General features: G+C 39.8%; 1 protein-coding gene across 8 annotated transcripts in view; it reads right to left on the bottom strand.

Annotated features, from left to right (window-relative positions):
* PHACTR2 (phosphatase and actin regulator 2) overlaps positions 1–27402 on the bottom strand; it is a 301180-nt gene that overhangs the window by 15813 nt on the left and 257965 nt on the right. For 5 of the 8 annotated variants that reach the window (XM_073022540.1, XM_073022539.1, XM_008006803.3 and 2 more), the window contains one exon: positions 7696–7772. In XM_073022540.1, coding sequence (XP_072878641.1) covers positions 7696–7772 — 77 coding nt within the window. Of the gene's footprint in view, positions 1–7691; positions 7773–27402 lie in introns of those variants that run through there. The other 3 variants (XM_008006801.3, XM_073022541.1, XM_008006805.3) reach the window with 1 other exon arrangement.

The following is a 27402-nucleotide window of genomic DNA, read 5'->3' as shown; positions in this document are numbered from 1 at the left end:
TCACGTCTGTAATCCCAGCACTTTGGGAAGCCGAGGCAGGTAGATCACAAGGTCAGGAGATTGAGACCATCCTGGCTAACACAGTGAAACCCCATCTCTACTAAAAATACAAAAAATTAGCCGGGCGTGGTGGTGGGCGCCTGTAGTCCCAGCTACTTGGGAGACTGAGGCAGGAGAATGGCATGAACCTGGCGGGCAGAGCTTGCAGTGAGCCAAGATAGTGCCACTGCACTTCAGCCTGGGCGACAGAGCGAGACTCCGTCTCAAAAAAAAAAAAAAAAAAATTATATGTGTATGTGTATGTGTATGTGTCCATACATAGATACAGTTGACCCTTGAATAACATGGATTTGAACTGCATGAGTCCACTTATACATGGATATTCTTCCACCTCGGCCACCCCTGAAACAACAAGACCAACCGCCTCCTTCTCCTCAGCCTATTCAACATGAAGACGATAAGGACGAAGACCTTTATGATGATCCAATTCCACTTAATGAATAGTAATGTTTTCTCTTCCTTATGATTTATTATTATTATTTTTATTTTTTGAGACAGATTCTCACTCTGTCACCCAGGCGATCTCAGCTCACTTCAACCTCCACCTTCCAGGTTCAAGCAATTCTCATGCCTCAGGCTCCCAAGTAGCTGGGATTACAGATGTGTACCACCACACCCAGCTAATTTTTGTATTTTTAGTAGAGACGGGGATTCGTCATGTTGGCCAAGCTGGTCTCGAACTCCTGACCTCATGTGATCCCCTGGCCATGGCCTCCCAAAGTACTGGGATTACAGGCGTGAGCCACTGTGCCTGGCCTCCTCATGATTTTTAAAGTAACATTTTCTTTCCTGTAGCCTACTTTACTGTAAGAACATAGTACATAACACATGTAACATACAAAATATGTGTTGATTGACTATGTTATCAGTAAGGATTCCAGTCACCAGTAGGTTTTAGTAGTTAAGTTTTGGGAGAGTCAAAAGTTACATGTGGATTTTTGACTGTGAGCGGGGATCAGAGCCCCTAACACCCACATTGTTCAAGGATCACTGTATGTGAATATTTCAGTCTCAACATAAGAAAACTTCTCAACATTAAGAAACCTCTCGACATGAAGAAAAACTTCTTACCATTAAGAAAATTGGAAAAGTAGAGAAAAGAAAAAGAGATTACTATAACCCCACTCTGTAATGAAGCACTAAGAATTTTTGAAGTTATTTCCTAATCTTTATTTCCAGACATTTGAATTTTAAATAAAATATACTGCTGCTACAGTTAGTCAATATCCTGACTTTCCCATTTGACATTATGCCAATGATCTCTTGAAGCTCATTTTAACTCTAAGAGCCTCAATTCAATGATTCTATGAGTCTTGAGTAAGACTCCATAATACAAGAAGTAAATAATTTACAAGCTGATACAAACATGAAACTACTTTGTATACTCCAAAAATGTCATCATTTACAAAATGAGAAGTTTATTTTCAAAAAGTAATATTCTCTCTTGATAACAAATCTGATACATGTTAACACTTTCTCTATTGGGAAAACAGAGACTATCCAGAGGAAAATTAAAATTACTCAAAATCTTACCTCTCAGCTATAACTACTTTACAATTTAGAACTTAAGTAAAATTTCACCTTTCATGCAATTTGTCTTTGGAATTTAGAGAGTTATTTTATATTGTGGAAATTCCATTTACTATGGAAAAGGAAGTGGCTTTTGTTTGCCATGTTGGTCTCCTTAGAGAACGCAATGATCCTATCTAATGATCTATCACCCTCAAATGGACATTTGGGTTGTGAACAGTGGGCTGAGAGGGCATTGCTGAAGGGCAGAAAATGCAGAATGTGGCCAGACAAGCAGCAAAGGTCTAAGCAACTGAGGTTAGGGCTTGGTACCTATTGGGCCACAGGGCGATTTCTTCTGGGGACCATTTGTCCCCACCCTTGTTGTACAGCCCTAGAATCCATTCCAATTCCAGGGCACCACCTGGAAAATACTGGCAGAAACTGGGAGAATTAGATGACAGTTCTTCATTACTAAAAACCAAACATGTCATGGAATGTATTCCATGGTGGAAGTATCAGAGGTACCTCCTCAGTGCACAAGACGTGGAAGTGCACAATTAATATTAGTGCCAACACATTAATCAAGAAAAGCCACCACGATGGAATCCTCATTTACAGAAACAAGGACTTAGAGAATGGATCCTTTATTTTTTCTTTTCAATGTTTGTTTTTGACTAGGTAATAACATTCATAATGTTTCAAAAATTCAAAACGTTCAAAAGGGTGAGTCGTGAGAAGTCTCCCTCCCATGCTTGCCCTTGGCCAACAGTTTGTGTCTCTCTCCAGAGATACAGAAATAAAAGAAGCCATATACAGAAGTGGGTCCTTCCATTGTACACCAGTACATCACTGTGTCAGAAATGGCCTCTAGATAAAGAAGTGCCCGAGAAGAGGAGTCAGCCCATTTATTAACCAACCCAAATCTGCAAGGAGTTCACAGATTGAGGTTTTGAAGGGAAGCCTTACTTAGTATAAGGAGACACTGTCTCATGCTAATAAGAGGAAAGGAGAGCTACTGTGTATCTAGGTTGCATTTAAAGGGCAAGGTAATGAGAGAGGCTGGTGCTGAGTACCACCATCTTTTTTATGAGCAATTTGCAAAATGTAAAACTGGATTGTGTTTTTGTATTATTTTTATTAGAAAGAGTAGTGATTACTAGAACTTCTTCCTCTTAAAAGAATTACTGAAAACAGGTTGAAAATCATAAGCATTATTTTTATGTATTGGAGCCAAAATATATCTCTTCTGGAATATATCTCTAATGATCTCATAAGTTAATGGAAAAATAGCAGTAACATTTGCTTTACTGCCAAGGTTTAAGAATACTTAAGCAAGGCGTATTCATTTTAGTGATAAGAAAATTTAATTTTTTCTTGTCTGGAAAGGTATTAAAGAGTGTTAATCAATTTATGTTTTGGAGAACTTTTAAAGTTTGCCCTTAATATCAGTTGTTACTTGCCCCAAAAGCTTATATATTTGCATCTGTTCATGTTTACATAAGCAATGAAGATATCAATAGACTTTTATGAAATACAAGAAGCATATACTAAATTTCTCAAGATGAGTAAATAAAAAAGAATAGCCAATACAATTTTGAGGGTGAAAAAAATGCCCCATCAAAAATAAAAGTATATTACAAATCTGTCCTAATTAAGCAGTAGGATATAGACAGGGATAGACAAACAGCTCATTAGAACATAATAAGCAATCCAGAAATTGACTGATGTGTATATTAAAAGAGAATTTCTCATCCACAGGGAAATAAGTGGCAGTGAGAGAATCAACTACTGATTTAGAAAGAAGTAAAGTTAGTTTACTTTTCTGAATCATACACACAAAGAAATGAACCCCTCCAAAGCATATATAACAGATAAAAATAACAGTTTTATACTCTTGGCCTCCTCCATCCATAAGACACAAAACAATGAAGTAAAACATAACAATACAGACAGATTGAAATATGCAAAAATTTAAACAAAATACCATTAAAAAGTTTAAAAGTTAATAACAAATTGGAGAAAAATATTGCAACATATGCAAAAAAGGGCTGATATCCATGATATCTAAGGAGATGCTACTAGCCCATATAAAAGACAAATAACTACTCAAAAAATTGATCCCAGAATTTTTTTTTTTTTTTTTTTTTTTTTTTTGAGACAGGGTCTGACTTTGTCACCCAGGCTGGAGTGCAGTGGTGTAGCCATGCCTCATTGCAGCCTCAATTTGCTGGGCTCAGGTGATTCTCTCACCTCAGCCACCCAAGTAGCTGAGACTACATGCAAGCACTGCCATGCTCAGCTAATTTTTAAAATTTTTTCTAGAGATGGGGTCTCACTATGTTGATCAGGCTGGTAGAGAACTCCTGGGTTAAAGCAATCCTCCTGGCTCAGCTGGTCAGAAGTTTTGGATAGTCAAGTCAAATAATAAAAAATAAGTGATCAATAAAGATATGTTAAGATGCCCAATCTAATAGAAATCAATGGAATGCAGTATTATTGTTCTTCCTTTTAGAATATAAACCTGTCAACCACATCCCTCTCCTCCCAAATGCTGATGAGGGCGAGTCAGTAGACTAGGCATGCTCTTAAACTGTAGATCTGTAAACTAAGTGCTCTTTTTGGAGGATAGTGGAATAGTTTACTCCAAAATGCAAAATGTATATGCCCAGAAACGTAGCAAATCCACTTATGGGACTAACACAGAAATACTGGCATGTGTGCACAAAGATATATGCCTAAAGAAAGTCAAGGCAACATTGTTTTAATAATGAAAAATTGAAAACTCCATAAACATTCATCAATAGTGTAATTGTTCAATAACTTTTTGGCATATTACCTATGAAATGTCAGTCATTCAAATGAAATATATATATACACACACACACACACATATATATAGATATATATGTGTGTGTGTGTGTGTATATATATATATATTTTTTTTTTGAGACAGGATCTCTCTCTGTTGCCCAGGCTGTAGTGCAGGAGTGCAGTGGTGTGATCTGGGCTCACTGCAACCTCTGCCTCCTGGGCTCAAGGGATCCTCCTACCTCAGCTTCCCAAGCAGCTGGGATTACAGGTGTGAGCCACTACACTCAGCTAATTTTTGCATTTTTAGTAAAGACAGTGTTTGCTATGTTGTCCAGGCTGGTCTCGAACTCCTGAGCTCAAATGATCTGCCCACCTTGGCCTCCCCAAGTGCAGGATTACAGGCCTGAGCCACTGCGTCTAGCTCAATGAGATATATATTATTATAGAAAAGATTTCTTAGATGCTGTGTTTATGTGTGAGAGAGGGTGCATATAAATGTACATATGCATGTACATACACATATTTTATATATACATGTATATACACATATTTTATATATATATATACACACACGTTTATAAATGCATGGAAAAACATCTAAAAGTATCTACATCGAGCTTTTACTAAGTGGATACCTGTGAGAATAGAAATGAGGTTGGGAAAGGAGTGAAGGGTTTTCATTTATACTTAATAGAATTTTGTATTGCTTGAATGCTTAATTAGAATATATTATTTTTGTACATACAAATACAAATATAAAAAAGAGGCCAGGTGCAGTGGCTCATGCCTGTAATCACAACACTTTGGGAGACTGAGGTGGGTGGATCACTTGAGCTCAGGAGTTCAAGACCACCCTGGGCAACATAGCAAGACCTCATCTCTACTAAAAAAAAAAAATACCCCCACTAAAACAAAATGACCCTTACTTCTCCCTGTACCCCAATTTTATTGTACTTCTTCATATAGAGTACAACAGAATAGAAAGAACCTCTTTTAGTATACATATTTATTTTTTATAAAATGAGAACTTCCATAAAAATGTACTTTTACAATTCGATTCTTTTTGACTGTAATTTATTCTTTATATCATGCTATCAAATGAAGATAAGCCTATCAGATACTCCAACTTCTAGGAAAACTACACAGAAGCAAAACTATCCCAAATGATAATGTGTGGGTTGAGTGCAGACACTGCAGCTCAGGGGTCAGGACTCAACTGCACCAAGCACTCCATCTTCCCAGTTGCCCGGAGGCCCCAGTCAGCATGAGGTCACCCCAAATATTGAGCCACCTTTCAATAATCAACTTTACTTCAGAAGAGCAGCTACAGGTGTCACATTTTAGCATACATTTTTCCCTACCTCAGAAGTGGAAGGGAGAAAAGAGGGGGAAAAAAAGTCTGGCTTCATAGGGACACGTTGTTGGTCTCAGAGTACATTATGATAGAATAAAGCCCTCAAATAGATAAAAATCCATTCAGGATGTTGGAATACTCTACATGTATATACAAACAAATGACATAGGAGGACATAAACAAATAAAGAAGAAGTACATTCAGCTCTTGGTGTCTGCAGGGGATTCATTCCAGGACCCCTTCAGATACGAAAATCGATGAATTCCTCAAGTCCCTGATATAAAATGGTGTAGAATTTACATACAACCTACACCCATCCTCTTATATACTTTAAATCATCTTTAGATTACTTATACTACCTAATATAATGTAAGTGCTGTATAAATAGCTATTATACAGTATCATTTTATGATCTGTGTTATTTTTATTGTTGTGGTGTTATTTTGTATTTGTTTTAAAAAATATTTTGGGCTGGGTGTGGTGGCTCATGCCTGTAATCCCAGCATTTTGGGAGACTGAGGCGGGCAGATCACTTGAGGTTAGGAGTTTGAGACCAGCTGGACCAACATGGTGAAACCCTGTCTCTGTTATTAATACAAAAATTAGCCAGGTATGGTGGCACAGGCCTGTAATCCCAGCTACTTGGGAAGCTGAGGCAGGAGAATCGCTTGAACCTGGGAGGTGGATGTTGCAGTAAGCTGAGATTGTGCCTCCAGCCTGGGTGACAGAGCGAGACTCTGTCTAAAAAAAAAAAAAAATTTGGATTGTAGTCAGTTGATTCTGCAGATGGGGAACCCATAGATACGGAAGGCCGACTGTAACCCTGAAAGAAAGGGGAGTTGCCCTGGCACACAAGACAGTAACATAGGAAGAAAAGCTGTGGAGTAAGTCTACGATAACAAACCTCACTGCTCCCCCATCAATTTCAGGGAAGTTTGCTGTTAAAGTTGGAGGTTATACAGCAGCTTCCTTTATATTGTGACATGCTCCCAGTACACAGTGCCATCATAACCGGGACTGCAGGAACAGTGGCACCAGGATGTATGGCTGTAGCTTAGGGGATCAATATTTGTTTTCCACAAAGACCTATCATGATCTTCTTCATGTCATTGGTCATCTATCCTGGTATTTTTTATTGATTTGATTTTTAAAGATTTGATTTGCTTGCAAATTTTTAGAAACACCTGTTATACAAAGCAAAGTACATTCGTCCTTAAGACAGAAATAAACAGAACACCTGTGAAGTGAGGGGGTCAGACTATATGATCACTCAGGTCCTTTCTGGGTTTGGTAACCTGTGAAAGAAACCGAAGGGGACTAGCGGAAAAATGGTAAGATGATAGCAATATCCTATGGCACCAATAAAATCAGGATTCCCATTCTAAAATTGTATCTTCTGAAAAGTCAGCTTCAATCCTATGTTATGTCTATTGTGAAACCAAAGTGTTATATATGTGCCCACACTGACTCTCGCCAGCATCTATTCTGGGCATACAACTTCAACTAAGTCTGTTCAAGAGCAGAATAAATGATGTCTTCAGGCCCAGAAAAAAACGAAGAAAGGAACCAAAATGTAGCCCTATGGAATGATTCAGACTTCCTTGAAAGAAAATATTTAATTTTAGAAATTCTTATTCAGCATGATTAGTTTTAGTGTTCTTGAAGGAGATAGCTGAGTTTATTATGAAATTCTAGAAATTTACAGTCTTATCTAGTAATATCTTTAAAACTGTCACACAGATTGTTAGGTTATTAAAAGCAAGCAAGGATGAATGTGAGAGAAGCGGAAATGTTCATAAGATGGTTTTAAGCTAAACTGTTTAAAAACATTTTTTAATTGTGATAAAATATACCTATCATAAAATTTACCATTGTAGACAATTTCTTTTTTTTAACCAACTTAAGATGGGATCACATCTTAAGCATTCTCAATTTCTAAACTGCATTTTGTCACCTACCTTGTAAACTGTCGACTCTCTTCATGAACTTCCATTTCTGTGCTTTTAAATTCATTTAGTTCTTTCCTTATTGCTGCCTAAACAGGAAAAAAAAACAAAACAGATAAACAGAATTGTTATTTAGGTCATATATTACCCCTATATATACAGCATCAATGAAGCAGACCTTTTTGTTTTTTTTTTTTAGGAGATAGGCTCTCGCTCTGTCACCCAAGCTGGAGTGGAGTAGTGAGATCATGGCTCATTGCAGCCTCAAACTCCTGGGCTTCAGTGATCCTCCCACCTCAGCATTCCGAGTAGCTGGGATTACAGGTGTGTGCCACCATGTTCAGCTAATTTTTAATTTTTTTTTTGTAGAGACGGAGTCTCAAGATATTGCCCAGGCTGATCTCGAACTTCTAGGCTCAAGTGATCCTCTTGCCTCAGTTTCTCAAAGTGCTGAGATTACTGGTATGAGCCACCGTACCCAGCTTAGACATTATTTTAAGGTGTAATAAATGTAATGTAGTACTATAGCCAAAGTAAAACCATGATAGACTTCCTTCAAGTGCCCTTGGCAAGGGGGAGTGGGAGTGGGCCTTTGCTAAACTCATCCTTTGAGTCTGGTCTATGAATCACACGGAACATCCCCCGCCTACGATGACCACAAGGAAAGTGCAGGTCATGACATTTTCTGAGAAGCAATACCATTTTCCTCTGGAAAGTTCTGCACTGAATATTGCCCACAACATGGCTTTGACTAGCTGCCAGAGAGCTACTGAGAAGGCAGTCGCTTATATGTTCTTTAATATTGAAAGTTTATAGAAATAGAACTTATAATTTCAGCATAGTCCTTAAAGCTACCCAAAGAAAATATCAAATAGAATGCATTGCTATTTAAAGAACACATAATCCGTGTCACGTAATTTTTGGTATTTGAGGGGATGCTTACGCCATTCAGACTGAAATGTTAACATTAGTTATCTGTTAACAAATAGTGGCAGGATTACAGATGGTTTGTGGTTTCAAAGTTTTGTTTATTTTCATTTCCTAACTTTTCTACAAAGAATGTTTTACTCATGTTTTTAAAAAGGTGCTAATAAAAACACCCCTGTAACCTCTAGGCAAAATGGACTCTTCAGCCAAAACAAAGAATGATAAGTCACAGGGAGCGACTTCACTGGGAGATAAAAATTCTTCTTTGTGGTTGGAAAATAATAAATTTTAGAAAAGGGAACAGACAGAAAAAAGCCCTGAGGCCTCTCTCTGGCTCTTTCTCATAACTAACCATCATTCTGCAATACACAAGCCTTTCCCTCAACACTCCTTTCAATGCCATATTTAAGTCCGTGTCACAGATTGTCTCTTCTCCCCAAATACATTCCTCAGCCCCTGTAGTTTGTATGGGGAACCTGTGACTAGGAACTATGACAATAATGCTTGCTATTGACTTTTGGAAATGAAGAAGCAAGCAGAGAAATATGTGTGAGCCTGAGTCCTCTGTGACACGGCTGTCCAGTTTGTCTCATCAGTCCAATCAACAGTGAGGACGCTTTTGCTTACTGCAAAAACTGATGCGTAGAACCAGAAGGAGAAAGAGTGAGGATGCTCTATACCACTCACCAATTAACATCTATCAAACATTCTTCCTTGAAATATTTTTTTGTTTTGTTTTGTTTTTGTTTTTTTTTTGAGTTGGAGTTTCGCTCTTGTCGCCCAGGCTGGAGTGCAGTGGCGCGATCTTGGCTCACTGCAACCTCCGCTTCCCGGGTTCAAGTGATTCTCCTACCTCAGCCTCCCGAGCAGCTAGGATTACATGCATGCGCCACCATACCCAGCTGATTTTTGTATTTTTAGTAGAGACGGGGTTTCACCATGTTGGGCAGGCTGGTCTCAAACTCCTGACCTTGGATCCACCCACCTCGGCCCTCCAAAGTGCTGGGATTACAGGTGTGAGCCACCGCGCCCAGCCGAAAGGAGGTATTTTAATTTGAATAGTGCCAGAGAATCCTGTCTTGATGTTCATTTTAAATTTTTTCTCCAAATGTAAGGTTTCAGCAGAGGAAGTGAAAAGCGGTACACTAGGAGTTAGAAGATAGGTATTCTAGTCTTGGCTATGCCCTCATTAGCAGTGTGACCCTTAGTGAGTCACTTCACTCCAAACCTCAGTTTTCTTATCTGGAAAACCAGGAGGAAATTCTTCACAAAATCATGAGCATTAATCAAGAGCATATTTGAAAGTTCTTTGTACACTGTAGAGTCAATAAAATGTCATTATTATGAGTCTCTTGAAAAACAAATTATTCTAGTTTGTGATTGGGATTAACAATTCTTTCATTTTTATTTATGAAGAGTCTACTGGAACGAAAGAAGATAATGCCACCAAAGTTGACTTAACCATGAATAAGAAAAAGTCCTTATTTGCAGTAGTAGGTTGGCTGCCGCTGATCTAGTATGGCAAAAATCAATGAAAGCATTCTGTGAGAATCAACTGAGATATGGAATTTACAAAACATTATTATTGTAAATTGTGTGCTATACATCCGTCATATTAACAAAATTTATAATTCACTGGTGACCATATACATACGCATAAAGAGAGACAGTTTACTATTTACAGGCATATCCTACACGCTCATCTGCAATGTGACTTTGCAATTTCCCTATCAAGAGGTGAAGTCTATCTCTCCAGCCTCGACACTGGGTGAATCCTGTAACCGCTTTCAACAAATGCACACAGTAGAGGTGATACGTGCCAGTCTGATGAAGCCCAACTGGCCTGGCACCTTTTGCTTCTTGCTACTTGAAAGTTAGCTGCCATGTAAAAAAAAGTGACTACTGTCAGAAAACCATGCTGTGAGAAACCCAAGATACAGGAAAAGGCCCTGGAGGATAAGATACTGGGTAGACAGAGAGAGAGAGGACAAGGAGCAAAAGGCACCAACGATTAGTGAAGAAGCTATCTTGGAAGTGAATTCTCTAACCCAGCATTTCACCTGATGCCACGGGGATCCCAAACAAACTGCTGGGCTGAGCCCTTCCCAAATTCCTAACTCACAACTCACAGAATTGAGAACAAAATAGCTGTTTTAAAAGCCACTAAGTTCTGGGGTCATTTGTTAAAAAGCAGTTGATAACCTGAGAACTATTCCAAGGCTTTTACCTTACGGCTGATACAATGGAGGCCTAGAGACGTCATATGACTTGCTAGAGAGAGATGCACATTAACCCTTTTCCTGTTTGCCCTGAGAATACTTGCCTGGCAGCACTAACAGCTGCAGTTGTTTACCTCAGGATAAGTTTGCCATGAAATATCTTGCTTTTATTTTTGCAAAGACTTTGGAAACAGAAGACATCATTCTATTTATAGCATTATGGTTTTAGTAGTGGTATTCCCATTTACAAAATACAGTACTTCTCGATTGCTGAAAACGTCAAATCCTAGAAAACGCAGCGTTTCTATGTGTGATGTTAGCATCATTCTCAAACAGTTGCTGGCCAAAAAATTGTTTGATGAATCTGATTTTTCCAAAATAGATGATTTTGATGTTGGTTCTACTTAGAAACAACTCCAAGAACAGTTTTTGCAATTTATTTATTTATTTCTGACAGGGTCTCACTCTGACATTCAGGTTGGAGTGCAGTGGCGTGATCTCAGCTCACTGCAACCTCTGCCTCCTGGGTTCAAACAATCCTCCCACCTCAGCCTCCTGAGTGGCTGGGACTACAGGTGCGCACCATCATGCCTGGTTAATTTTTTTTAATCTTCTGTAGAGATGGATTTCACAACGTTGGCCAGGCTGGTTTCAAACTCCCAGGGTCAAGCGATCCACCCACTTCGGCCTCCCAAAGTGCTGGGACTACAGGCGTGAGCCACCGCAATCGGCCCCTAGTTTATTTTCACATGGGAAATCTGTCAGATTTGCTTCAGCCTCAAAGAGCTTGTTTATGTAAAATTAAATGAGCACTGGCAGTGAGGTGCATTTTCTTTCTCTAAACAGGACGAGGGTTAAGTGACAAACATGGGGCTCACACACAAGCCTTTTAACCTCACATCCTACAGTCTTTCCACTAAAATGAGCTTCTGGGCCCCTGTCATCAGGATAATTGCTTCAGATCTGCATGTTGTGTGTGTGGGCTTACAATTAGAAAAGATGTGTCAGTTTTGTGAATGACGTGGCAATGGAAGTGATGTGAAATTATAAGGACGAGTTGTTTGAAAAAATATACCAGAAAGATGTGACTACAGGCAATTAAAGAGATAAAATGCTTATTTTTAAAATTCACTGAAGATTGATCATATTTTTATTACAAGAGATACTTCCTCTTGGAATAAAGAGTACGATTTCCTGAGAGAGTTTAAAGAGGAAAAAAAGTAATTCAGACACTTTAGACAAATACATGTATAATAAACTTAACTCTCTTCTTTGCAATAGAGACCAGGTTTTAGGCCTAATAATTCTTCACATATATGTAAATAGGACTGAATTTTTTTTTTTTTTTTTTTTTTTTTTTTTTTTTTTTTTGAGACAGGTTCTTGTTCTGTCACCCAGGCTGGAGTGCAGGTGGTGTGATCACAGCTCACTGTAGTCTCAAATTTCAAGGCTCAAGACACCCTCCCACCTCAGTCTTCTGAGTAGCTGGGACCACAGGTGTGTGGCCACCACACCTGGCTAATTTAAAAAAAAAAAAAATTGTAGAGACGAGGATTTGCTGTGTTGCCCAGGCTGGTCTCAAGCAATCCTCCTGCCTTAGTCTACCCAAAGTGTTGGGATTACAGCCATGAGTCACCACGCCCAGTCTGGGACTGATTTTGTTGAAAGACATGAGATAAAAAGAGCTGGGCTGAAATTATAGGGGATTAGAGCCCCAATGATGCTGGGTGGTACCACCAATGGGAAACCATTGAGCCCAAACTAGGTAGGTATTTCTAGAGTAGAAATAACAATAACAAAACTCTATGAGATAGCAACTGAGACCAAATATGTAGTAATTTTGGCATCATGAGAATTATAGAGAGGAAAAAGGAAACAAAAATGTCTGAAGCTAAGTTTAAAATTGACCAGTGGTGAGTGGTAACAGGTCTGCTTCATCAGTCCCAGTCAGCTCAGGGGTTATGCTGGGAAGAAGCAACAGGTGATTTGTCAAAAATTCAGACCCTGGAGTGGACCTCCAGCAAACTCCAACAGACCTGAAGCTTGAGGGGCCAGTCTGTTAGAAGGAAAATGAGCAAACAGAAAGGAATAGTATCAACATCAACAAAAGGGACATCCACACCAAAACCCCATCTGTAGGTCACCAACGTCAAAGACCAAAGGTACATAAAACCACAAAGATGGGAAGAAACCAGAGCAGAAAGGCTGAAAATTCCAAAAACCAGAGCACCTCTTCTCCTCCAAAGGGTCACAACTCCTCGCCAGCAAGGGAACAAAATTAGACAGAGAATGAGTTTGACGAGTTGACAGAGTAGGCTTCAGAAGGTCGGTAACAACAAACTTCTCCGAGCTAAAGGAGCATGTTTTAACCCATTGCAAGGAAGCTAAAGACCTTGAAAAAAGGTTGGATGAATGGCTAACTAGAATAACCAGTGTAGAGAAGAGCTTAAATGACCTGATGGAGCTGAAAACCACAGTACGAGTACTTCATGAAGCATATACAAGCTTCAATAGCCAATTCGATCAAGCGGAAAAAAGGATATCAGTGATTGAAGATCAAATTAATGAAATAGAGTGAGAAGACAAGATTAGAGAATAAAGAGTGAAAAGAAATGAACACAGCCTCCAATAAATACAAGACTATGTGAAAAGACCAAATCTACGTTTGATTGATGTACCTGAGAGTGACGGGGATAATGGAACCAAGTTAGAAAACACTCTTCAGGATATTATCCAGGAGAACTTTCCCAACCTAGCAACACAGGCCAACATTCAAATTAAGGAAATACAGAGAACACCACAAAAATACTCCTCAAGAAAAGCAACCTCAAGACACATAACTGTCAGACTGACCAAGGTTAAAATGAAGGAAACAATGTCAAGGGCAGCCAGAGAGAAAGGTCGAGTTACCCACAAAGAGAAGCCCATTCAGACTCATAGCGGATCTCTTGGCAGATACCCTACCAGCCAGAAGAGAGTGGGGGGCCAATATTCAACCATTCTTAAAGAAAAGAATTTTCAACCCAAAATTTCATATCCAGCCAAACTAAGCTTTATAAGCGAAGGAGAAATAAAATCCTTTACAGACAAGCAAATGCTGAGACATTTTGTCATCACCAGGCCTGCCTTACAAGAGCTCCTGAAGGAAGCACTAAACATGGAAAGGAACAACCGGTACCAGCCACTGCAAAGATATGCCAAACTGTAAAGGCCTTCGATGCTATAAAGAAAGTGCATCAACTAATGGGCAAAATAACCAGCTAACATCATAATGACAGGATCAAATTCAAACATAACAATATTAACCTTAAATGTAAATGGGTGAAATGCCCCCATTAAAAGGCACAGACTGGCAAACTGGATAAAGAGTCTAGACCCATCAGTGTGCTGTATTCAGGAGACCCATCTCACGTGCGAAGACACACATAGGCTCAAAATATAGGGATGGAGAAGACCTACCAAGGAAATGGAAAGCAAAAAATGCAGGGCTTGCAATCACGGTCTCTGATAAAACAGACTTTAAATGAACAAAGATCAAAAGAGACAAAGAAGGCCATTATATAATGGTAAAGGGATCAATTCAACAAAAAGAGTTAACTATTCTAAATATATATGCACCCAATACAGGAGCACCAGATTCATAAAGTAAGTTCTTAGAGACCTACAAAGAAACTTAGATGCCCACACAATAATAATGGGAGACTTTAACACTCCACTGTCAATACTGGAAAGATCAACAAGACAGAAAATTAACAATGATATCCAGGACTCGAACTCAGCTCTGGACCAAATGGATGTAATAGACATCTACAGTATTCTCCACCCCAAATCAACAGAATATACATTCTTTTTAGCACCACATTGCACTTATTCTAAAATTGACCACATAATTGGAAGTAAAACACTCCTCAGCAAATGTAAAGGAACAGAAATCAAAACAAACTGTCTCTCAGACCACAGTGCAATCAAATTAGAACTCAGGATTAAGAATCTCCCTCAAAACCACACAACTACATGGAAACTGAACAACCTGCTCCTGAATGACTATTCGATAAATAACGAAATGAAGGCAGAAATAAAGATGTTCTTTGAAACCGATGAGAACAAAGACACAATGTACCATATCTCTGGGACACAGCTAAAGCACTGTGTAGCGGGAAATTTACAGCATTAAATGCCCACAAGAGAAAGCAAAAGAGATCTAAAATCAACACCCAAGCATCACAATTAAAAGAACTAGAGAAGCAAGAGCAAACAAATTCAAAAGCTTGCAGAAGACAAGAAATAACTAAGATCAGAGCAGAACTGAAGGAGATAAGAGACATAAAAAACCCTTCAAAAAAAATCAATGAATCCAGGAACTGGTTATTTGAAAATATCAACAAAATAGATAGACTGCTAGCGAGACTAATAAAGAAGAAAAGAATCAAATAGATGCAATAAAAAATGATAAAGGGGACATCACCACTGATCCCACAGAAACACAAACTACCATCAGAGGATACTATAAAAATCTCTAAATCAATAAACTAGAAAATCTAGAAGAAATGGATGAATTCCTGAGCACATACACCCTCCCAAGACTAAACCAGGAAGAAGTTGAATCTATGAACAGACCAATAACAAGTTCTGAAATTGAGGCAATAATTAATAGCCTACCAACCAAAAAAAGTCCAGGACCAGACAGATTCACAGCCGAAATCTACCAGAGTTACAAAGAGCAGCTGATACCATTCCTTCTGAAACAATCCCAATCAATAGAAAAAGAGGGAGTCCTCCCTAACTCATTTTATGAGGCCAGCATCATCCTGATACCAAAGCCTGGCAGAGACACAACAAAAAAAGATAATTTTAGGCCAATATCCCTGATGAACATCAATGCAAAAATCCTCAATCAAATACTGGCAAACCAAATCCAGCAGCACATCAGAAAGCTGATCCACCATGATCAAGTAGGCTTCATTTCTGGGATGCAAGGCTGGTTCAACATACACAAATTAATAAACGTAATCCATCACAAAAACAGAACCAATGACAAAAACCACATGATTATCTCAATAGATGCAGAAAAGGTCTTTGATAAAATTCAACAGCCCTTCATGCTAAACTAGGTATTGATGGAATGTATCTCAAACTAATAAGAGCTGTTTATGACAAACACACAGCCAATATCATACTGAATAGACAAAAACTGGAAGCATTCCCTGTGAAAACCAGCATTAGACAAGGATACCCTCTCTCACCACTCCTATTAAACACAGTATTGGAAGTTCTGGCCAGGGCAATCAGTCAAGAGAAAGCAATAAAGGTCAAATTATTAAATTTGACCTTTTTATTTGATAAATTTGATAAATTATTAAATATCAAATTATTAAAGCAACAGAGCCAAATTTTCTCTGTTTGCAGATGACATGACTGTATATTTGGAAAACCCCATCGTCTCAGCCCCAAATCTCCTTAAGCTGATAAGCAACTTCAGCAGTCTAAGGATACAAAATCAATGTGCAAAAATCACAAGCATTCTTATACACCAATAACAGATAAACAGAGAGCCAAATCATGAGTGAACTCCCATTCACAATTGCTACAAAGAGAATAAAATACGTAGGAATATAACTTACAGGGATGTGAAAGACTTCTTCAAGGAGAACTACAAACCACTGCTCAAGGAAATCAGAGAGGACACAACCAAATGGAAAAACATTCCATGCTCATGGATAGGAAGAATCAATGTACTGAAAATGGCCTTACTGCCCAAAGTAATTTACAGATTCAAAGACATCCCCATCAAGCAACCACTGACTTTCTTCACAGAATTGGAAAAAACTACTTTAAACTTCATATGGAACCAAAAAAGAGCTCGCATATCCAAGACAATCCTGGGCAAGAAGAACAAAGCTGGAGGCACCTTGCTACCTGACTGCAAACTTTACAAGGCTACAGTAACCAAAACAGCATGGTACTGGTACCAAAACATATGGATCAATGGAACAGAACAGAGTCCTCAGAAATAACACCACACATCTACCACCATCTGATCTTTGACAAACCTGACACACACAAGCAATGGGGAAGATTCCCTATTTAATAAATGGTGTTGGGAAAACTGGTGGCCATATGCAGAAAACTGGAACTGGACACCTTCCTTATACCTTATACAAAAATCAACTCAAGATAGATCAAATATTTAAATGTAAGATCTAGGACCATAAAAATCCTAGAAGAAAACCTGGGCAATACCATTCAGGACATAGACATGGGCAAAGACTTCATGACTAAAACACCAAAAGCAATGGCAACAAAAGCCAAAATTGACAAAAGGGATCTAATTAAACAAAACAGTTCCTGCACAGCAAAAGAGTGAACAGAGTGAATAGGCAACCTACAGAATGGGAAAAATTTTTGCAATCTATCCATCTGACAGAGGGCTAATATCCAGAATCTACAAAGAACTTAAACAAATTTACAAGAAAAAAAGCAGACAACCCCATCAAAAAATGGGCTAAGGATATGAACAGAAACTTCTCAAATGAAGACATTTATGCAGCCAACAGACATATGCAAAAATGCTCATCAACACTGGTCATGAAAGAAATGCAAATCAAAACCACAATGAGATACCATTTCATGCCGGTTAGAATGGCAATCATTAAAAAGTCAGGAAACAACAGACGCTGGAGAGGTTGTGGAAAATATGAATGCTTTTACACTGTTGGTGGGAGTGTAAATTAGTTCAACCATTGTGGAAGACAGTGTGGTGATTCTTCAAGGATCTAATACTAGAAATACCATTTGACCCAGCAATCCCATTACTGGACATAGACCTAAAGGATTATAAATCATTCTACGATAAAGACACATGCATACGTATGTTTATTGCAGCACTATTCACAATAGCAAAGACATGGAACCAACCCATATGTCCATCAATGATAGACTGGATTAAGAAAATGTGGCACATATACACCATGGAATACTATGCAGCCATTAAAAAGGATAAGTTGATGTCCTTCGCAGGGACATGGATGAAGCTGGAAACCATCATTCTCAGCAAACTATCACAAGATCAGAAAACCAAACACTGCATGTTCTCACTCATAAGTGGGAGTTGAACAATAAGAACATATGGACACAGGGAGGGGAACATCACACACTGGGGCCTGTGGGGAGTGGGGGACTAGGGGAGGGATAACATTAGGAGAAATACCTAATGTGGGTGATGGGTTGATGGGTGCAGCAAACCACCATGGCACGTGTATACCTACGTAACAAACCTGCACGTTTTGTACATGTAACCCAGAACTTAAAGTATAATTAAAGAAAGAAAGAAAGAAAGAAAGAAAGAAAGAAAGAAAGAAAGAAAGAAAGAGAAAGAAAGAAAGAGAAAAAGAAAATGCAGACCTTGCTGCCTTCCCAAATAGCATGAGCTGTGGGGCCAGAATTAACTAGAATTGCCATTTTGATATCCTTTATTTCTTGGGTAAAATTATGATGGGATGTGGAGACGATTTCTGGACTACTCATCAATCAAGTTCAATGCCACAAGGAGGTAAGTGTTGCCCTTCTGCTGCTAGGGCAGCGATGGACAGGGCAAAGAATAGCTTAGGGAGAACAAAAATCTCAGGCTTTCTTAGGACCTGTTTAGACACTGTGTTCCTGGAAAGACAGTATGTGTTATTCAACTTCAAATCCCCAGTATCTAGGATGATATTTACTACATAGTAAGGTTTTTAGTAAGTGATTACTGAGTTGGACAAAAGCACAGCTCATCTGAAAAAATTCTACACTCTCTTTCACTGGATAGTTTTAGACTAGATCATAAACTGAGGAATCAACAATGAAAATATCACCAATGGGGAACAAAGCTTGGCTTCTCATCCCTGACCATGAGTATAATATTGGTAAGAGCTACCATTTATTGATGAGCAGGAATTATAGAGATATTCTACCTAATTATCAAGATAGATATAATTGGCTTTATTTTACTAGTAAGTAAGCCTAGGTTAAACGACTTGGCCAAGGTCAAACAACTACCAAGTGGCCAAGTCAAGAATCAATCCATCCTAGAAGTGCCCAGCTCTGAAGACTGCCCTTCTCTCCTCCATGGAGCTTCCAAGCTCTACTCTAAGGAGATGGTTACCAGCAGGCAAGCCTAGGTCTTCAGGCCAATTTGATGGCCTTCTCTGACCTCACCTGTCTGCCACTGAAGGGCCAGCTCATTTATCAACCTCAGTGCAGGAAACCAGGCCATCTCTATTTTACTGTACATGTATTTCTAGTACTCTAAGTACATATATTCTAAAATTGACAATTTTATTTTGTTTACTTTTGTTTTAGAGACAGGGTCTCATTCTGTTGCCCAGGCTGCAGTGCAGTGGCGCAATCATAGCTCACTGCAGTCTTGAACTCCCGGACTCAAGGGATCCTCCTGCCTCAGCCTCCCAAGTAGCTAGGAACACAGGGGTGTGCTACCACATCTGGCTAAGTCTTTTAGTTTTTGTAGAGAGAGGGTCTTGCTATGTTGCTCAGGCTGGTCTTTAACTCCTGGCCTCAAGTGACCCTCCCACCTTGGCCTCCCAAAGTGCTGACATTACAAGTGTGAGTCATTGTGCCCTGACCTGAAAATTTTATGTTAAAGGTGAATAAAGCTCAATCAAGTTCACAATTAATAAGGCATTTCTCCCATCATTTCTCTTTCCCAACATGAGCCATTTAACCAGACTACCAGATTTCAGAGATTCCCCACCACACCCAGCAAGGGCCTTCCTCCTTCACAGAAAGGAGAGACATTGCTTAATTATTGACTGATTGGTTACTACTCTTTAAAATGCAAGGTGGCAGCTTAATGGGGCTAAGAAAATGGCACTAAGATAAGAGAAAGAAAAAAGACGCTCCTTTAGGCTGACAGGAAGCTCATTTTTTGTTTGGTTGGTTGGTTGGTTTTGTTTTGTTTTTGAGATGGAGTCTCGCTTTGTTGCCCAGGCTGGAGTGCAGTGGTACAATCTCAGCTCACGGCAACTTCTGCCTCCTGAGTTCAAGTGATTCTCCTGCTTCAGTCTCCCAAGTAGCTGGGACTACAGGCAGGAGCCACCACGCACAGCTAATTTTTGTATATTTAGGAGAGATGGGGTTTCACCATGTTGGTCAGGCTGGTCTTCAACTCCTGACCTCAAGAGATCCACCCAACTCACCCTCTCAAAGTGCTTGGATTACAGGCATGAGCCACTGCACCTGGCCTGATTGTTTATTTTTTAAAGCAGAAGTGGAAATATTTATCTTGAATAGTTTTTTAAAATGGGACATAGACATCGAAAGTTAAAAATAAAATTCATTTTTAAACATAATAGTTAAATTACAATTTTTACATGAATTAACTTAATACAATATGTTATTTTAAATCTGATCTAAATATATATATATAAAATAAATAATATATTACAAAATGCTTTAAGGTAAAAAGCAACAAAAACCAGAAACGCTGGTTAATAATGGTGATTAGCATGTGTCATTTTCATTCTAAAATAAAATATACACTAAGATGAGAGTTTTAGGATCTCTGGGCAGTAAGTACAATTTCATCACATGTATCTTTCAACAACTAGAAGGAACAATTTTTTTTGGTGTTAGGTAGGAAATGGTACTTTTAGAAATTCTTAAAAGTACTGGGCATTAAAGTGTTTCTTTTCTTATTTTTGCATTTTTTAATATTCAGATATGGCTCAATGAATATTCATCACTTGTGTATATATAATATACTACACATAAACATCTTAAATTGTTGCATTTTTCTATTTTTTATCTTTAAAAAGTGTACCATATTATTTATTTATTTATTTATTTTGAGACAAGGTCTGGCTCTGCTGCACAGGTTGGAGTGCAGTGGCATGGCTCTCTGCAGCCTCCTGCTCCTGGGCTCAAGCAATTCTCCCACCTCAGCTTCCTGAGTAGCTGGGACTACAGGCACGTGCCACCACTCCCGGCAAATTTTTTGTATTTTTTAGTAGAGACAGGGTTCCATCACATTGCTCAGGCTGGTCTCAAACTCCTGAGCTCAAGAAATCTGCCCACCTCGGCCTCCCAAAGTGCTAGGATTATAGGCATGAGCCACCGTGCCTGGCCAATATTTTTTCTATTTAAAAGAAATTCTACCTCTTAATTTTCTTGTAGAGATACACACACATACACAATAAAAATCCACTTCTAAAAATGCTGCCTTTTAGACTTTAAAAAGTCTCAGGAGAAATGTGAGAGATACTGTCAGAGGGAGAAAATGAGGCCCATGAGGAGAAAGGGGCTGTAGCTATGCTCTGGGGATCAGATCTGCAAGGGAAATGCCAAAGTCATGTGCCTTCAAAGCACTCATGAACAGAAACAAAGCCTGTGGCAGAAAACCTGGCCATGTACCTTTCCCCTGCAGCCTAGAAGTCCAGAACAAAATCCCATTTTTGTTTCAACATAAAATTTAAAAAAAAGAAAATCCTCTCTGTTACAGCTAGAGAGGAATGAGCTTTACCTTCCAACAAAAGAACAAGAGTTAAAAAGAATCATTTCTAGGGTTTGGACAATTTAGTTTCCATATGAGGGTGGTTTGTCATTTAGACTCTCCCTGCTTGCATACTTGGCAACTGCAGTGACCTTTACTCATTTATCTGGCCCTACCTGCCTTTCTGAAGTTTTGCGTTTGAATAATAAGATAGCTGGGAATGGTGGGTGTGGAAAATTATATTTTCCAAATTTGGCCACAATTGTAATCTCGTCACTCCCCTGTCAAGAAGTGGAGCTAATTAATTCCCCTTTCCTTGAAGCTTGAGCTGGTCTTATGACTTGCCTGTAACTAACAGAATATAGTAGAAGTGAGACTGGATGCCTTCCAAAGCCAGATCACGCAAGGCCATATAGCTTTTACCTGGTTCTCTTGGGACATTTGCTCAGCCACCATGTAAGAAGACTGATGACTCAGGCTACCATGCTGAAGAGGTCATGTATAGGTAACTTTGGTCGACTAGGAGCCAGAGTTGAGCCCTGCCTCTGAGCCATCCCTACCAAGACACCAGACATGTTAGAGAGGCTGTCTTGGAGCCTCCAAAGTAGCCTATTTGTCAGCTGAATAACATTGAGTGACCTTAGTCAACCTCATGAAGAGCAGAAGAATCACCTAGCTGAGCTCTGACTAAATCTCCAACCTACAAAATCTGTAAGATATAAAATAGTTGCTGTTTTCAATCACTAAGTTTTGGGGAAGGTCACTGCACAGAAACAGTGACTAGAGCAGGGTCAACTAGGAGCCACAAAACGAGAGGTGAATGACCAAAAACCCACAATTGAAAGGAAAGGAGGATGGAAGAAACCTTGCACCAAGTTCAGAATGCAGTACTATTTCTAGCAAAATGGCATCCCAGATGTCTTGACTAACTCTTCTATTGAAAAACAATTAAAATGCTAAAAATAGCATCTAAAAACCGTTTTAAATGTACTAAACAGCTGGGAAAAGAGTAAAAAATACTTCGACAAGAATGAGTAAAAGAAGATCATGGCCAGAGAAATAAGGTAAGTGAGCAATGAAACTGGCTGTGACCTTGAGGGCACTTGTGTTAAATCTAGTGAATTTGAGCAGGCATCTTTATGATTTGGTGAAATACAGAAGACACACAAAACCCACCCAGATCTAATAAATAATTCTCTCTCCATAAATTGGTGACCAAATGGCATATCCTCAGTGTAAGGGTAAGCTAGAATATCTGACCCTCCAAGGACAAACAAAAAATTGCAAGCTGGTGCTTAGTGTCAGGCCTCTGAGCCCAAGTTAAGTCATCATATCTCCAGATGGCTTGAAGCAACTGAAGATCCACAAAAAAAGTGAAAATAGCCTTAATTGATGACATTCCACCATTGTGATTTATTTCTGCCCCAACCTAACTCAGCAATGTACTTTGTAATCTCCCCCACCCTTAGGAAGATTCTTTATAATCTCCCCCACCCTTAAGAAGGTTCTTTGTAATTCTCCCCATCCTTGAGAATGTACTTTGTGAGATCCACCCCCTGCCCCCAAAACATTGCTCTTAACTCCACCGCCTATCCCAAAACCTATAGGAACTAATGATAATCCCACCACCCTTTGCTGACTCTCCTTTCAGACTCAGCCTGCCCGCACCCAGGTGAAATAAACAGCCATAGTGCTCGCACAAAGCCTGTTTGGTGGTCTCTTCACACGGACGTGTGAGACATTCGGTGCCAAAGACCCGGGTCAGCGGGACTCCTTCGGGAGACCAGTACCCTGTCCTCACCCTCACTCCGTGAAGAGATCCACCAACGACCTCAGGTCCTCACACCAACCAGCCCAAGGAACATCTCACCAATTTTAAATCGGGTAAGCGGCCTCTTTTTACTCTCTTCTCCAGCCCCTCTCACTATCTCTCAACCTCTATCTCCTTTCAATCTTGGCGCCACCCTTCAATCTCTCCCTTCTGTTAATTTCAATTCTTTTCATTTTCTGGTAGAGATAAAGGGGACACATTTTATCCGTGAACCCAACTCTCTGGCGCCGGTCACGGACTCGGGAAGGCAGCTTTCTCTTGGTGTTTAACCATTGTGGGGACGCCTCTCTGATTATTCACCCACATTCCACTGGTGTCTGATCTCCGCGGGGACGCCTGCCTTGAACATTCACCCACATTCCCTTGTTGGCAAGTCAATTGCGGGGACGCCTGCTTTGGCTACTCACCCACGTTGCAGCCCTCTACCCTTCTTTTTAAACTTGCCTCTTTCACTATGGCAACCTTCCACCCTCCATTCCTCCTTCTTCTCCCTTAGCCTGTGTTCTCAAGAACTTAAAACCTCTTCAACTCTAGCCTGACCTAAAATCTAAGCATCTTATTTTCTTCTGCAATACTGCTTGGCCCCAGTACAAACTCAACACTAGTTCCAAGTGATCAGAGAATGGCACTTTCGATTTGTCTGTCCTACAAGATCTAGATAATTTTTGTTGAAAAATGGGGCAAATGGTCTGAAGTGCCCGATGTCCAGGCATTCTTTTACACATTCGTCCCTCCCTAGTCTCTGCTCCCAATGAGACTCATCCCAAATCTTTCTTCTTTCTCTCCTGTCTCTTCCTTCAGTCTCCACTCCAAGCTCTGAGTTCTCTGAATCCTTCTTTTCTATGGACTCATCTGACCTCTCCCCTTCTCCCCAGGCTGCTCCTCGCTAGGCCAAGCCAGGTCCCAATTCTTCCTCAGCCTCTGCTCCCCCACCCTATAATCTTTCTATCTCCTCCCCTCCTCGCACCCGGTCTGGCTTACAGTTTCGTTCCAAGACTAGCCCTCCCCAACCTGCCCAACAATTTCCTCTTAGAGAGGTGGCTGGAGCTGAAGGCATAGTCAGGGTACATTCGGGGTCCATGTGCCTTTTTCTCTATCAGACCTTTCCCAAATCAGCCAGCGTTTAGGCTCTTTCTCATCAGACCCCACTAAACATATACAGGAATTCCGATATCTAACTCTGTCCTACAATTTAACCTGGAGTGACTTAAATGTCATCCTAACTTCTACCCTCTCCCCAGATGAATGGGAAAGATTTTTTTCTCTAGCCCAACCTCACGCCGATAACCGCCGGCTTCATGAGCCAGACCTCCAGGAAGGCATTAGAGCAGCTCCCCGAGAAGATCTCCAGCGGAACTATCAGGTATAGCTAGGCGAGATTACATGGTTTCCTGCCTAGGTGAAGGGCTTAAAAGGCAGCTTACAAAACTGTTAATTATGGCAAACTTAAAGAAATTACCCAAGGTAAAGAACCTAGCCCCGTTCACAGCCTGCTTAGCAGCAACCCTTAGACGCTTTACCGCCCTAGACCCAGAGGGGCTAGAAGGCCGCCTTATTCTTAACATGCATTTTATCACCCAGTAAATTCCCGACATTAGAAAAAGCTCCAAAAATTAGATTCCAGCCCTCAAACCCCACAACAGGACCTAATTAACCTCACCTTCCATGTGTACAATAATAGAGAAGAGTTGCAATTACTTGCCTCCGCTGTGAGAGAAACCCCAGCCATATCTCCAGCACACAAAAACTTCAAAACGCCTAAGCCACAGAGGTCAGGCATTCCTTCAGGTCTTCCTCCCCCAGGATGTTGCTTCAAGTGCTGGAAATCTGGCTACTGGGCCAAGGAATGCCCGCAGCCTGGGATTCCTCTTAACCCGTGTCCCATCTGTGCAGGACCCCGCTGGAAATTGGACTGCCCAAGTGGCCCAAGGTTCTGAATGACTGCTTCCCAAATCTTCTCGGCTTAGCGGCTGAAGACTGACACTGCCCGACTGCCTTGGAAGCCTCCTGGACCATCACAGACGCTTTGGGTAACTCTTACAGTGTAGTTACAGTCCGTCCCCTTCTTAGTTAATACGGAGGCTACCAACTCCACATGACCTTCTTTACAAAGACCTTTTTCCTTTGCCTCCACAGCTGTTGTGGGTATTGATGGCCAGGCTTCTAAACCTCTTAAAACTCCCCAACTCTGGTGCCAACTTAGACAATACACTTTTAAGCACTCCTTTTTAGTTATTCCCATCTGCCCAGTTCCCTTATTAGATCGACACATTTTAACTAAATTATCTGCTTCCCTGACTATTCCTGGGCTACAGCCATACCTCATTGCCACCTTTTCCCCTAGTTCAAAACCTCCTTCGCATCCTCTCCTTGTATCTCCCCACCTGAATCCACAAGTGTATAGGATACCTCTACTCCCTCCTTGGCGACAAATGATGCACCCCTTACCATTCCATTAAAACCTATCACTCTTACCTCGCTCAACACCAGTATCCCATCCCACAGCATGCTTTAAAAGGATTAAAGACTGTTATCACTCGCCTCATAGAGCATGGGCTTCTAAAACATATAAACTCTCCTTACAATTCCCCCATTTTACCTGTCCAAAAACCAGACAAGTCTTACAGGTTAGTTCAGGATCTGCGCCTTATCAACCAAATTGTTTTGCCTATCCACCCCATGGTGCCAAACACATATACTCTCCTATTCTCAATACCTCCCTCCACAACCCCTCCATAACCCATTATTCTGTTCTGGATCTCAAACATACTTTCTTTACTATTCCTTGCACCCTTCATCCCAGACTCTCTTTGCTTTCACTTGGACTGGGTACTCCCAATTCTTAGTCCTTTAATACCTGTTTTTCTCCTTCTCTTATTCGGACCTTGTATCTTTCATTTAGTTACTCAGTCCACACAAAATTGCATCCAGGCCATCACCAATCATGCTATATGACAAATGCTCCTTCTAACAACCCCACAATGTCACCCCTCACCCCAAAATCTTTCTTCAGTTGAATCTCTCCCACTGTAGGTTCCCACGCCTCCCCTAATCCTGCTTGAAGCAGCTCTGAGAAACATTGCCCATTATCTCTCCATACCACCCCCAAAAATTTTCGCTGCCCCAACACTTCACCACTATTTTGTTTCATTTTTCTTATTAATATAAGACAGGAATGTCAGGCCTCTTCACATGGACGTGTGAGACAGTAAGTAAGGGGATAGGCAGGGAGGGATGAAATGTACACTGAAAATTCAAAGCCATGAGCTAAACATCACAGAGGTTTGCTGCTTCAATTCATGAAGGTAGTCTAAAATAACTCATTTTGATAATCTAGTTTAAAAGTTATATTTTTAAATATAACAAAGTTTTCATCAGGAAAATGTATGCATTCTAAACATATATATCTAATGACACACCTCACAATAAATGAAGCAAAATTGACAGAATTATAAGGAGAAGTACAAAAAAATCCAAAAAGTGGGAGATTTAACACGTCTTATTTGTTACCTGACAGATCAAATAGACAAAAAAATAACTAAGGCTACAGAAATCTGAATAGAACTAACAAGACTGATTTAAAGGGAAATTTGCACACCCTCAAACTGTAGGACACATATTGTTTTCAAGGACATATGAGACATAATTACTACAAATCCCAATATAAAGGCCACATCCCAGACCAATGAGATCAGCATCTCTGGAGAGGGGACCCAGACATCCACATTCTTAAAGATCTATAGGTGATTCCAATGTGTAGCCAAGGTTGCAAATCACTGACACACAGAGTCATTTCTAACCCTCAGTGCTTCTATCAGAAAGGAAGGAAGGATGAAAATTAATAATCTGGAAAGTCTATCTTAGGTTAGAACAGAACAGCCAATAAAGCCCAAAAAATTAAGGGGAAGAAGAAAAAAGAGCAAATAATGACATAGAAAACAAACATATGATACAGATGACCAAGAAAACTGAAAGCATATCTTATACCTTCCCCAAAAAACAACTCCAGGCAAACCAAAAAGTTAAATGTGAAAAGCAAAACTATAAACACTTTAGAAGACAGTATATGAGAATATATCTATCATTTTGGTATGCAAAGAATGTTTAAAACCAGAAACAAAATCATAAACCATAAAGAAAAAGGTTGACAAATTTGACTGTATTAAGTTTAAGAATCTTGTTAAATCAATATTTGCAACATATATAACTGAAATATATGAAGAACTCCTATGAATTAGAAAAAATTGACAACCCAAAAG

Source organism: Chlorocebus sabaeus, chromosome 13, assembly GCF_047675955.1.
Source record: "Chlorocebus sabaeus isolate Y175 chromosome 13, mChlSab1.0.hap1, whole genome shotgun sequence".
In the NCBI taxonomy this organism is placed as follows: Eukaryota; Metazoa; Chordata; class Mammalia; order Primates; family Cercopithecidae; genus Chlorocebus; species Chlorocebus sabaeus.
The sequence above is the reverse complement of the archived record's forward strand: the minus strand, read 5'-3'. Positions and strand labels throughout refer to the sequence as shown.